Here is a 13,632-nt window from a genome sequence, read left to right on the forward strand (position 1 = left end):
AGAGAGCTTAGAACAGAGAATGTCAGGGCTGGGAGAGAGCTTAGAACAGAGAATGTCAGAGCTGGGAGAGAGCTTAGAACAGAGACTGTCAGAGCTGAGAGAGAGCTTAGAACAGAGAATGTCAGGGCTGGGAGAGAGCTTAGAACAGAGAATGTCAGAGCTGGGAGAGACCTTAGAACAGAGAATGTCAGAGCTGGGAGAGAGCTTAGAACAGAGAATGTCAGAGCTGGGAGAGAGCTTAGAACAGGGAATGTCAGGGCTGGGAGAGAGCTTAGAACAGAGAGTATCAGAGCTGGGAGAGACCTTAGAACAGAGAATGTCAGAGCTGAGAGAGAGCTTAGAACAGAGACTGTCAGAGCTGGAGAGACCTTAGAACAGGGAATGTCAGAGCTGGGAGAGACCTTAGAACTGAGAATGTCAGAGCTGGGAGAGACCTTAGAACCCAGAGTGTCAGAGCTGGGAGAGACCTTAGAACAGGGAATGTCAGAGCTGGGAGAGACCTTAGAACTGAGAATGTCAGAGCTGAGAGAGACCTTAGAACAGAGAATGTCAAAACTGAGAGATCTCCTGAAATGGAGAGTGTCAGGTGGGACCATCCTTAGAGCAGAAAATGTCAGCATGATCTTATTTCTGTTTGTCCTTTGTCTTTAAAAAGGATTAGTGGTATCACAATGTTAGGGTAGAGGGCAAAGGACTTGGAGCCAGAGAGACCTAGATTAAAAAAGAACTGCATTCCAATTCCATCTCAGGTACTTAATATCTCTATGATCACGGGCAAGTTACTAAATACCACTTTGCCTCAGTTTACTCATCTGTAAAATTCAGGGGTTGGTACTAACATAGAGTTGATGGAGTAAATGTGGAGAACAAGACATCTCTGGGCATAGTCAATATGGGAATTTCTTTTGCTTGATTTGTTATAAGGATTTTGTTTTTTTTGGGGGGGCAAAGTGGGGGTGATAGGATGGAAGAGAATAGAAATTTGATAATTAAAAAAATTAATTTTGGGAAGTATCTGAAACAAAAATAAGGGGCTGGACATGACTTCCAAGATAGCTATGATCCTATTCTCAACCCCAGGTCCTCTTGATCAGGGGATGGCTTCATTTTTGTCTTTGTGGCCCCGGTGGCAAGCACTTAGGGAGTGCTTAATAGATACTTGCTGCCTGAGTGTGCCAATTGAATGATTCTTTGGGATTTGAGCTGTTAGGATAAAATCAATATAAGGAAGAAGAGCCAGCAGGCCCAGGGACCTTTGTCGGTGTTGGACAACTCAATGCCCACATCCTTCAGGAGCTGCTCGATCTCCTCCACCCAGCACAACACAATTTTCAGGATCTCCACGATGGCTTGTTGTAGCCACATCCCAGAGGGCTCCACGGGGAGGTTCTGAAGGTCACTGAGCTGCTTTCTCAAGTCATTGCCACAGCAAGACATTTTCAAGCAAGTCTGAAAAAGATGAGACCATGAGGGCCAGCAGAAGTTACGGATGGGCCAGGAGTAGTCAAGGGGCCCCAGGAGAATTCTTGGAGAACGCCCTTCTCTACTTTGCTCCCTTCCCCTCCACCTCTAACTGGGACAATGAGGCAGTCTGGGCTGGTGGTGGATAGCCGGGCAATCTCCAGTGGCTTATTTTAGATTTCTCTATGACTTCTTTGCCCTTTCCCCATACTGTGACTTGGACTTGTAAAATGGTCAAATTAGGCCACTTCTCTCTCTTGAGCACATTTAGTCATGCCAAAAACATTTCTTAGATGCCTTGCATGAAAGCACTGGTATAACCTATATCAGACTATTTATTGCCTTGGTGGGAAGGAGGGAGAGAATCTGAATGGCAAAAGGTCAGAAAACAACTGTGAATGAAAAATTGTTTCTACATTTAATTGAAAAACAATTTTTAAGTTAAAAAACACTTTTCAGGGGGACATCTGGGTCATACGATGGACAGAGCATCAAGCCTGGAGTCAGGAGGACTTGGGTTCAATCTGACAGAGGATGTCAGAACTGAGAGGTCCCCTGGAACAGAGAACTTCCTGGATCAGATAATTCCTAGCTGTGTGACTCTGGGTAAGTCACTTAACTCCACTTGCCTAGCCCTTGTTATTTTATCTTAGAGTAAGGGTGTAAAAGAATTATATTATTAAACACCTGCTATATACATGGACCTTGAGCAATAAACTTAGTTTAGGTAAGATACAGACACTGCCTTCATTGAATGTTATAGTAATACCCAGAATTCCATGAGGAGAATGTTATAAATAAGTAGGGAGAATCAGAGAAAGCTCCTTGGAGAAGGAGGCATGAGTTGGGTTTACTTATCAGAGCCTACATGGCATTTTGTTATGCCTTGTGCATTTCTCATATGTATTTACTACACGTTATAGAGCATTTACTGTGTAAAATAGTGTGCAAGGTAGAGCCAGGGGATGACCCTAAAACCAGCAAGACATGAATTTAAGATCTGCCTCTATGACCCTGGCTGGGTCATTTGGCTTCTCAGAGGTACTAGGGAGCTTTCTCAGACTGTAAGATGCCAACCTGGGCTAGAGAGGGGAGAAAAAAAGAGAGAAAGAGAGCTCTTGCTCTTCCTCTCTCTCAGCCTCATGGTTCCCCATGCCTATGAAATGACAGTGCCAGGCTCTCTCCATCATGTTTGGGACTGTGTTTTATCTAAACCACCAGGGTCTATCACACTTCTGTGTATACAATTGACACTAAATAAAAGCCTTTTTTAACCTTTACTTTTTATCTTAGGACTGATGCTAAGTATGGGTTCCAAGACAGAAGAGAGGTAAGGGCTAGGAAATGGGGGTCACACAGCTAGAAAGTGTCTGAGATAAGATTTGAACCCAGGACCTCCTGACTTCAGATCTGGCTCTGAATCCACTGAGCCATCTAGCTGAGCCTTTTGAGGAGATAATGTGGCACAGTGTGTTTGATGCAGAAATAGGAATATCCGAGTTCAAATTTCACCTCAGGTACTTAGTTGTGTGACCATGGGCAAAAACCTTTCTATGCTTCAGATGCACCACATGGCAAAATGGGGACACTAACAGCTCTAGTACCCTCTTCAGAGAGATGGTGCAAAGCTAGTCAGATGATATATGTAAAGTGCTTTGCAGACTTCTGAGCATTATGTACATTTTAGACATTATTATTACATAATAACATAATGTATTATAACATGCCATATGTTATATAACATATAACAATCTGTGTCACATGTCATAAAACAGGTTATATGTGATACGGTTACATATACCCTAATATGATATAAATGATATGGCATTGAATAGTATATAGTTTTAATAACAGGGATAATAATGGTGACAATCATAATGATCATAATATCAATAATAATAATAACAGTATTAGACAAAAAGTGGAGGGCATTACAGGCGTAGGAAATAAAATGGGCAAAGGTAAGAGAATGAACGTATTCTTGGACCATGCACAAGGTACCAGGTTGCTAAGAGCACAGAGTATATAGAAGGCTTATGAGCTCAGAGCTTGAGAAATGAAAGTGGCTTCAGAGGTCATTTAGTCTAAAGACCTCATTTTACAGATCAAGAAACTGAGGTCCAGGGGCAGCTAGGTAGCACAGTGGAAGAACACTAGCCTGGAATCAGGAGGACCTGGGTTCAGATCTAGCCTCAGGCACTTCTTAGCCATGTGACCTTCGGCAAGTCATTCAACCCTCTTTGCTTAGCTCTTGCTGCTCTTTTGTCCCAGAATTGGTACTAAGCTAGAAGGTGCTTAAAAAGGAAAAAAAAAAAGGAAGAGGAAATTGAGGTTCAGGAAGATTTAGGGAAGTTATAAATTTCCAAAAGCAACTTCCATTCTAGAATTTGGGCCAGAAACTAGGAACAAACCTATTCATTTCTGTACATCATCATCATCATCATCATCATCATCATCATCATCATCATCATCATCATCATCACCATCATTACTAACATATACTTTAGGTTTTGCAAACTTTTTGCTATTAATCTTTAACACCTTTATGAGCTTAAAGCTTCACTATGACAATTCAGGGACACTTGCTACATACTTTTCTTCTTTTTTTTTTTAAACCCTTACAATACTGTGTATTGGCTCCAAGGCAGAAGAGTGGTAAGGGCTAGACAATGGGGGTCAAGTGACTTGCCCAGGGTCACACAGCTAGGAAGTGTTTGAGATCAGATTTGAACTCAGGATCTCCCATCTCTAGGCCTGGCTCTCAATCCACTGAGCTACCCAGCTGCCCCCTCTACATATTATTTCATTTGATCCTTACAATAATCCTGCAAGTTGGAACTATTATTCCCCCTTCTTATCTACACCCATTCTAAAGAGAAGGAAAGTTAGCTCCAGAGGCAGCATTTGAACTCAAGTCATCCTAACTCCAAGTTCAGCATTCTATCCAGTAGTCTACATAGCTAGCATATCATAATGCCTGTTGATAAAACGTTCAGTCTGGTTTCCTGACTTGAAAACATAATGTCAATCTTGCATATTTGGCAAGTTCTCAAAAAAAGCCTTGGGGAAAATGTGCCAGAAATTTCAAGTCAAGGGCAGGATGACAGTCTGCTTTTATTCAGTCTGGTAGTCACACACTTGGGCTTTCAGAATGAGTTCATAGAAGCTGCCCTTCCACTGCTTTCAAATATCAAAACTCTGCCAAGATGGCATTAGCCCATCTGTACAACAGACGAGTCTGCTTAATGCAGACATTTGAGATCTTTGGAAGGCACCTTCATTTTCTCTTTCTAAACAAGTTTCCTCTGATGAGGGAAGATACATATAATATAGCAGAATCTCCGAGTTATTCTAGGCCTCAATGACTATCCAGGACAATCCATGTCTTACTAGCTGGGGAGTGCAAGCATAGGCTTTAAGGGTTGAAAGGGGCCTTTAACTGCATACCACTTTATGGGGTGGGGGGAGGAGTCCATTTAAGAGCACATAGGTTATCTCTGGACTAGGAACTGACTCCAAGCCATATCCCTTTCCACCCTCATTATTGGCTAAGTAAGTTGTTAACTGTTTCTAGGTGTGAAATGTTCCCAGGCATAGTTAATTCAGGGGAATGTGCTGAACTTCAGTAAGGGTTGGGCCTTGGAGGAGAGGGGCAGAAATGGAAGGTGCAGGGGTGGGGTGGGGGTGGGGGTGGAGAACAGGCTGATCTGATAAGATGAGGTTAGGCCTGGCCCTGGGTAATTGGGCTCAATCACATACAGTGCAGAAAATTACATTAAGGACACTGGATTGGGAATTAGAAGGGCTGGTCATAAATACTGGCTCTGCTATTTACTTACTGTATGACTTTACAAATAATTTTCCCTCTCTGGATTTCAATTTCCTTTTCTGCAAAAGGAAGGGGTTAGAGGAGGACTCTATGATCCATGCAATGCCCTTTGCAAACCTTAAAATGCTATATAAATGTCAGTAGTTGTTGTTGCTTTTATTATTACTATTTTGGCTCTGATAGAGGTAGCTGGTGGCACAGTGCACAGAGTGCTCTGTCAGGGATCAGGAAGACCTGAGTTCAAATCCAGTGTCAGACACGTACTAGCTGTGTATGACCTGGGGCAAGGTATTTAACTCTGTTTACCTTAAAATAACAGCCCCTATACCTTGTAGAGTTGTTGTGAGGATCAAATGAGATAATATTTGTAAAAAGCACTTAGCACAGGGCTTGCCACATAAAAGATGCTATCTAAATGCTTATTTCCCATTTTTCCCGATATTGTATTTTCCAAGATCCTCACAGCTGTAATATTCTGTGTTCTAAGTTCACTCTCAGTTCTGTCATTCTTCATTCTAAAGTCCCTACCAGGTCTGACATCCCATGTTCTAAGACCCCCCTCAGCTCCGACATTTTCAGTGGCCCCAGGGGCAATAAGACAAACAAAAATGGCCCAAATCTTTCCTCTAAACCCCTCTTCCTCTAGGTCAGGATGATTTTCAAAACAAGAAAAGCAAAAACTAAACTAACTTGGCCTTTACTAAAGTGCCCAACAAGTGACCTGGCAGTCGTCAAAGAAGGTCTTCAGCCTGTCTCTGTGGGCCAAGAGCGCTTCCTCCCTGTAGTTCTGTTGCCAGCTCTTCATCATTATTTCTTTCTGCTGCAAGTTGAAGTTGTCCTCCATGACAGTGGAGATCACCTCTACCAGCTAGTTGTAGGGAAAACAAAACAGCCAAAATAAGGGTCAGTTGGAGCAGCTACCACAAAGGGATGAAGGCAAGTGTGAAAACTAAGGAACAAGGGCATCTAGGTGGAGCAGTGGATAGAGAGCCAGTCCTGAAGACAGGAGAGTCCTGGGTTCAAATTTGACCTCAGACATTGCCTAGCTATGTGACCCTGGGCAAGTCACTTCACCTCCATTGCCTAACCTTAACCATTCTTCTTCCTTGGTAGCAATACTTAATATTGATTCTAAGCAGAAAATAAGGGTTAAAAAAAAAAGAAAAGAAATTTGAGGAATGCCGGGGGAAAGATAACTTTGGTTCCATGACTTTTCATGGATTCATGGTTGTTTCAATCATATTTGACTCGTTGTGACCCCATTTTAAGTTTTCTTGGCAAAGATATTGAAGTGATCTGCCATTTCCTTTTCCAGTTCATTTTAGAGTTGAGGAAACTGAGCAAAACAGGGATTAAGTGACTTGCCCAGGGTACCCAGTTAGTAAGTGAGGCTGGACTTGAAGTCAAGTCTTCCTGACTAGAGCTTCTGTGCTTTATCCAATGAGCTGCCCAGCTACCCATGGGCTCCCATATTAACTAATTAAATTGCATAGTCATGGGCAAGACTTTTTCCCTTTTGAAATCTTAGTTTCTATCTCTGTAAAATGAAGATAATAAAATATTTGCACTCTCTCTCAGGAGAATAATTGGGAAAATATCTTGTAAACCTTAAAGAGCTATTGAATATAAGTGTATATAGGGGCAACTAGGTACACAATAGTAGAGAACCAGGCCTGGAATTGGGAGGTCCTGGGTTCAACTCTGACCTCAGACATTTCTTAGCTATGTGACCATGGGGCAAGTCACAAAACTCCCACTGCCTAGCCCTTACCACTCTTCTGTCTTTGAACCCATACTTTAATATTAATTCTAAGACAGAAGGTAAGGGTTTAAAGAAAAGGAAGGACATCAGAACTGAGATGAAATATCAAGACTGATTGATTCCCCAAGGTTGATAAAGATCATTGTCTCCCTACTCTCAGTGCAGAGGTGGTGGGGTTACCAGAATGACCACTGCTGACCACGTATGCAACATTCTGCAAATGCCCACTATCTCTCCAACAAGAGGGGAGAGGTCCTGATCACCATTGTTCTTCTGGGATCAAGGGTACTTTTGGTTGTTATTGTTCTGTCATTTCCCCTCATATCTGATTCTCTGTGATCCCATTTGAGGTTTTCTTGAAAAAAAGACTGGAGTGATTTCCCCTTTCCTTCTACAACTCATTTTACAGATGAGAAAACTGAGGCAAACAGGGTTAAGTGACTTACCCAGGGTTACACAGCTAGTAAGTGTCTGAGGTCAGATTTAAACTCAGGAAGATGAGCCTTCCTTGTTTCCAGAACCAGCACTATGCACTATGGGCTACATAGTTGTAATCAGGTATTTAACCTGAATTTGAATGAGCTGTTTCCTTCTGTCATAAGGAAATCTTCCAGAAAGTTGGAGTGAAGGTTAGTTATTGGGTAATAATAGGGGTACAAAAAGAAAAGAAACACCAAGAAGACATCTTAAAAAGACAGTGGAGCTAGGAACATTGAATTTTGAAAACTATTCCAAAGGTTTTCAGAGGCTCCAGATCTAGAGTTGCAAGGTCATCTAGTCCAATTTGGCATCTGGCACTATGCAGGCCATGCTGAAATGCTATTGGACTGACTGACTGACTGATTCAATATCATTTTTACAGAGAAGGAAACTAAGGCCTTAAAAAATGATAATGGACCTTCCCAAGGTCACAAGGTAGTAAGCAGAAAATCTGGTTGGAAACCAGACTCTCAGACTTCAGATCAAGCCAGGTCTGGCTGAAGCATCTAGGCATCTGCAGAAACACCAGGAGATTTCTCTCCTGATGGAGTGGGGCATAATTGAGTGTGCTATTCTCAGAATGAGCATTTAGTTTATAAAAGCTAGTTTGTTACCTTTTTGTTGGTTGAGGACTCCAGGACAGACTTGGGAGGGAGAGTGATGGACAGAAGGGGCAAGGAACAGCTTGGGAGCTTCCCTTGCCCCACCTGAGTTGGGTTGGAAGCACAGCTGTTGTGATTTGTAGGTCAAAGCCTGGTGTGGGATCTGACAGGGGATGGGGAGGAGTCTTGTGTATATATTGCCTGTTTGCTGCCTAGTCCGTGGGCACTTCTTAGCCCTTAGCACTTCTAGTGCTCTCTTTCATGAAGGGGAATAAACAACTGCCTTTTTACTCCTGCCTTCTGACTCTGATTTTGTTTTATTTGAGTGAGTGGGGCACTTGTCACCAATTTTTATCCCACACATGATGAAAGCTCCCTGCCATACTCTTGACCTCTACAGGCTTTGGCTTATCATAGAGAGTTATGTTTATTTGAGCCACCAAATTAAGTGAAAAGGTGGAGCACGAGTCTTTGTGGTTAGCGGTCAGTTTGGAAGGCAGCAAATGGAATTCATACACAGACTACCCTATGCATGGGGGTAGGTGAAGCATCTCTGCCCTATGGCCTATCCCCTGGACAGGGACTGAATTTGGGGGGGGGGGCATTTCCTTGCCTAACCTGCTAGGAGAGGAAGTTATGTCATTAGGACCTACAGAAGGAGAACTGGACAAAAGAACAGTTGCTACACTAATAGTTGGAACGAGATCCAACCAGCCATACCACATATCTCAAAGATGATTGAAGTATCACCTAGTAAGAGATATAGCATTAAAAAAAAGGTCTTACTTTTCCTCTTAGAATCCATACTGAGTATTGGTTCCAAGGCAAAAAGCACAGTAAGAACTAAGCAACTGGGATTAAGTGACTTGCTTAGGTTCACACAGCTAGGAAATGGCTAAATCTAGATTTGAACCCAGGACTGCCTGTCTCCAGGTCTGGCTCTCTATCCACAGAGCCATGTAGCTGCCCAGAAATATAGCCTTTAAAAGGCCTCCAAAGTAAGAAACCCTGTGTTCAAATCCAAATTCTATCAGGCAGTAGTGATGTGACCCTAGACAAGTCACTTAGCCCCTCTTTGACAGATAACTCTAAAATAATGGTTTTTAACCTGGGATCCATGAACTTAAAATAATTTTTTGATAACTATTTCAATGTAATCGATTTCTTTCATAATGGTATATATTTTTGTTTGTCAACTCCAGGAGTGGCAAGGGAAGAGGAGAGGGAGACAACATGAATCATGGCACCTTGGAAAACTTGTCAAATTTGTTACTGGAATAAAATTAAGGCAAAATTTAAAAAATAATGGTATATATTTTATATTAAATGCATTTGAACACATTTGAGAAAGGGTCCATCAGTTTCGTTCTCAGTCCAAGGAGTCCATAATATAGAAAAGATGAAGAACTTTGGCTTCAAGATTATAATTTTCAAAATCTCATCTGTATCAGTGGAGAGATTTTCCCCATTGGAAGTCTCTTACACCAATGAAATTATAAATCTAAGATCTTCTCCTCATCTCTTACCTCCTTCAAAAAATCTTGTACCAAGGAGCCTCCATGGTGGGAAAGAGCTTAGATAAATCACATGTGATTGACACCTGCCTCAGGGAAACTGGACAAGTGTTTTTCATGGAAATGTTTCGAGAACATCCAAGCTTTTGCTTCAATACCAGAAATCCCACAAAATCAAAACAAACCTTCCCATTGTATTGACAGGGAGAAAAGTATGTGCCAACCATACCAACAGGGTCATATGTTCTGGAAGGATGGGAGAAATCCACACTCATGCTCCATAGGAAGCCAAGGACTCACCTGCTGATTGGTTACGATCCGGGCCTGAGGCAGTTTTCCTCGGCCATAAATGGCTTCGATAATTTGACTTCGGAATTGTTCCAGCTGAAACAGAAAGAGTGACCATCAGGCAGGAGATAGTCTGCTGTCCACAATCTGCTTCTCCCCTTGCATAAGCCTGGGGCAGTGGCCTTGTTAAAATCTTTGAGAGGGCAGGAACCACAGAAGAAAACAGAAAGCTTGGCCTTAATTGACCGGGAGAGGCCATTCTGCCTGGCTTCTTTGATTTGTGTGACTGCCATGGTGGTAAGACTGGAACAATGGCGGTGAATGGGACGTCTGGTCAATTACCCATTGGAGGTGCCCATGACCCTGAGGGCTGCTTGTGAAAGAAGAGGGGGAAGCCCTCAGCTATGGTGAGATGGGTAATGACCAGGGAGGCCTGAGCCAGGCATTTGAGGGAGTTCCCAGGCATTCCTTTCTTGTTCAGGATGGGGGAGGAATTGGGGAAGGGGAGTCAGATGATTTCAAGTTGAAAGGAATCTTGGATAAGACCCTTCTGAAAGGGTGCTGGCTGTGAAACCAGGAAACTTGAATCTGAATCCCAAGTCTGACTCTCTTTGACTATGTGAGCCTGGGTAAGTCTGACCCTCAGTTTTCCCAGCTGGAAAATGGGGTAGTACTGTCTCTACCTATAACATTTTGAGTCCAGGAAGGACTACATCCATATACATTAAAGCAGAGTCTTCAGGAAGTCTTGCTTAAAGAGCCTGCTAAATGAAGACAAGGAGTTATAACATGAAACTCAAGACAGTTTTGTTCTATTTGTCTGGTTTCTGCTGCCTACACCTTTCAAATGTTCACCAAGGCGGGAGTGATTCACCCATGCAAGAGGATGACCATTGGTGAATCACTGAGCAAAACAATTCACCACCAACACATGCATCCCTTGGCCCGATTTCCATCCCAGAACAGCAACAATGGTCACATTTCTGGTCACCTTTTGTTCTCCTCCCAGTACCTCTCCTTCTAGTTTCCCGGTTAAATTACCTGCTACTGAAGTGAACGGTTGCTTAAGAAAATGGCATCTGAGGACAGGATTTGGATTTCTGGACTATGGTTTAATATATAGTAACAGGGGCTGCTAGGTGGCATGGTGGATAGAGCACCAGGCCTGAAGTTGGGAGGATCTAGGTGCAAATTTGGCCTCATAGGCACTTCTTAGCTATGTGGCCCTGGGCAAGTCACTTAATCCCAACTGCCTGGCCCTTGCTATTTTTCTGTCTTAGAATTAATTCTAAGACAGAAGATAAGGGTTTAATATAGACATATATATGCACATATACATACATATATGTGATATATGTACTCTTGATAGGTTCTTGGCTAGCAAATGGGTTGGTAAAAATATATGTGTCAGAAGTTTCATAAAAGTAGCCAAAAGTAGTTTAGACTGAAAAAGAAGGTACCTGCCAAGAAAGATGCCATAGCAAATGAATATGGGAAGAAGAATAACAGGAGGGAAGTCTAATTAATTCAAAGGAAACACAGATCTAAGAAAAGATCCAGTAATAAAATCCACAGCCTCAGATTCACAACTGCACCAAACAGGACTACAAACAAGGGGAGCTAAAGATCTTAATTCAAGGAGGCAATTTGATTTCATAGATGTAACTGAGGCTTGATGGGATGGGGAGACCATGAGTGGAATTTCCATCTGGAAGGGCATATCTGATTCAAAAGGAAGGGACAGGTTAAAAACAAGAAGTGTGGAGAGAGGGAACAGAATATAATTGCCAGTAAGTAGATATGTGAAGAAATTCAGGATTGACGAAGAATGAGGAAGCAGGGGCAGCTAGTTGTACAGTGGATAGAGTGGCAGGCTTAGAGTTGAGAGAATCTGAGTTCAAATCTCATCTTGGACACTTCCTAGCTAGGTCCTCCTGGGCAATTCACTTTACTCTTTTGGCTTCAGTTTCCTCATCTGTCAAATGAACCAGAGAAGGAAATGATAAACCACTTCAGTATCTTTGCCAAGAAAACCCCAAATGGGGTCACAAAGCATCAGATGTGACTGAAACAACAACAAAAACATCATCCAGATTTATATAGGCCCTAACTCAATAAATTTTAGGGGATCCCTATTACCACCATGATCATACAAACAGTTCTGTTTGGCTTTTAAAACCCTCATAAAACCTAGCCCCTTCCAACTCTTCCACACTTCTTCCGCTTTACTCCCTTCCACATACCCTGTGGCCAGGTGGCACTGGATGGTAGGAGGTAACCACCTTCTAGGATCCTCTGATGACTGAGCAAGAAGTTGGTTTTGGCCAACATTGACCCTGACTCCAAAAATCCTGAGATCTCTTCAAGTTCCCAGACTCTCTAGGCCCCAGGATAATGGTCTTTTGGGACTGAATTGACACCCTTCAACCATTCTGAAGGATCATCCAAGATGGCAGAGGATGAGGTGCACTTGGGAGACAACCCTCAGTCAGGAACTCTCCAACACCCTGGAAGCAAAGCCCCTTCCTGCCCCTTCTTGTCCCTTCTTGCCCCTTCCTGCCTCTTCCTGCCCCTTCCTGCCCCTTCTCATGCATTCGGTGTGCAGAGGCTTGAGATCTGAAATGATTTCGAGTCCCTTTCGAAGCAGGTCATCTTCTGTCCAAAGCGTCAAAGGGCTGACTCTTGAAGTGGCTTAGAATCTCCATCCAAGCACACACTGTGAAGCCTCAGCTACCTAAGAAGCTTACGTGTGAGAAGGCTCAGAGGACCTCTCTTGAGGACTGACCCTCTTATAATTCTAAGAGCCTGGTCACAGAGGAAGAAGAACTTGGGGATCATGTCCTTTTAGTTTGGGCTAACCGACTAATCTCCATTCCAGAGCCTGATCTCAAGATCTAGGGACTAGCTAGGGAGTGTGGTGAATAGAATGGCAGACCTGGAGTCAGGAAGCCTGAAGTTCAAATCTGGCCTCAAGGACTTAAGTTGGGTGATCGTAGACAATTCTCTAAACTTCTGTCTGCCTCAGTTTCTTCATTGTAAAATGGGAATCATAATAGCCCCTACACCTCCCAGAAATACTACGAAGATCAAATAAGATAACTGTAAAAATAATGTGTAAAGTGCAGTGCCTTACACAGACTAGATCCTATACCAATATTGGTTATTACAATTATGAGATGACGATATCTGATGCCAAGAAATATTTAGGAGGCACCTCACACATAGTAGCATAGCCACTTAGCTCCCAGTTTCTGAGGCCCCCCAAAGAAGATGCCTCCTCAGTTGTAGTTGTGTTGAGGCAGAGGATTTGAGATAACTTGGGGTACATCCTTCAGAGAAGACTTCCTTTTAGTGTGTCCAGTATCTAGACACTCAAGATGGCTTAGAACTTCTTTTGTAGAGGGCCATCTCCTGTCCTCAGCACCTAGAAGTTAAGGCTTTAATAGGATCTTTTCTGAAATGAAGGCTTTTATATATAGCACTCATTTGCCTGAGCTGTGCCTGCTCTTACTAGAAAGAGAAGGGATATAGGCTACTTGTTTGAACATCCCCAAACATGTTTGTCTTCTGGAGAGAGTCTAAACCAATGATGGCAAACCTTCTAGAAATTGAGTACCCAAACTGTACCCTCATGCCGCATGTGAGCTACCCCCTCACCCCAGACAGGGGAGGGAGGAAGAACTCCCATTGGGCTGC

At 42.9% G+C, this 13,632-nt stretch overlaps 1 protein-coding gene across 13 annotated transcripts in view; it reads right to left on the minus strand.

The window, feature by feature from the left end:
• The window catches only part of FHAD1 (forkhead associated phosphopeptide binding domain 1), a 218,672-nt gene that overhangs the window by 94,993 nt on the left and 110,047 nt on the right, over positions 1-13,632 (minus strand). For all 13 annotated transcript variants that reach the window (XR_008918130.1, XM_056825253.1, XM_056825258.1 and 10 more), the window contains 3 exons: positions 9,949-10,032; positions 6,012-6,158; positions 1,254-1,449 (listed from right to left, as the gene is read on the minus strand). Coding sequence is in view for 12 of the 13 variants with exons in the window: in XM_056825253.1 (XP_056681231.1) it covers positions 1,254-1,449; positions 6,012-6,158; positions 9,949-10,032 (427 nt within the window). In the remaining variant the exon portion in view is untranslated. The remainder of the gene's footprint in view (positions 1-1,253; positions 1,450-6,011; positions 6,159-9,948; positions 10,033-13,632) is intronic.

The sequence above is a fragment of the Monodelphis domestica genome, chromosome 4 (assembly GCF_027887165.1).
Source record: "Monodelphis domestica isolate mMonDom1 chromosome 4, mMonDom1.pri, whole genome shotgun sequence".
Lineage (NCBI taxonomy): Eukaryota > Metazoa > Chordata > Mammalia > Didelphimorphia > Didelphidae > Monodelphis > Monodelphis domestica.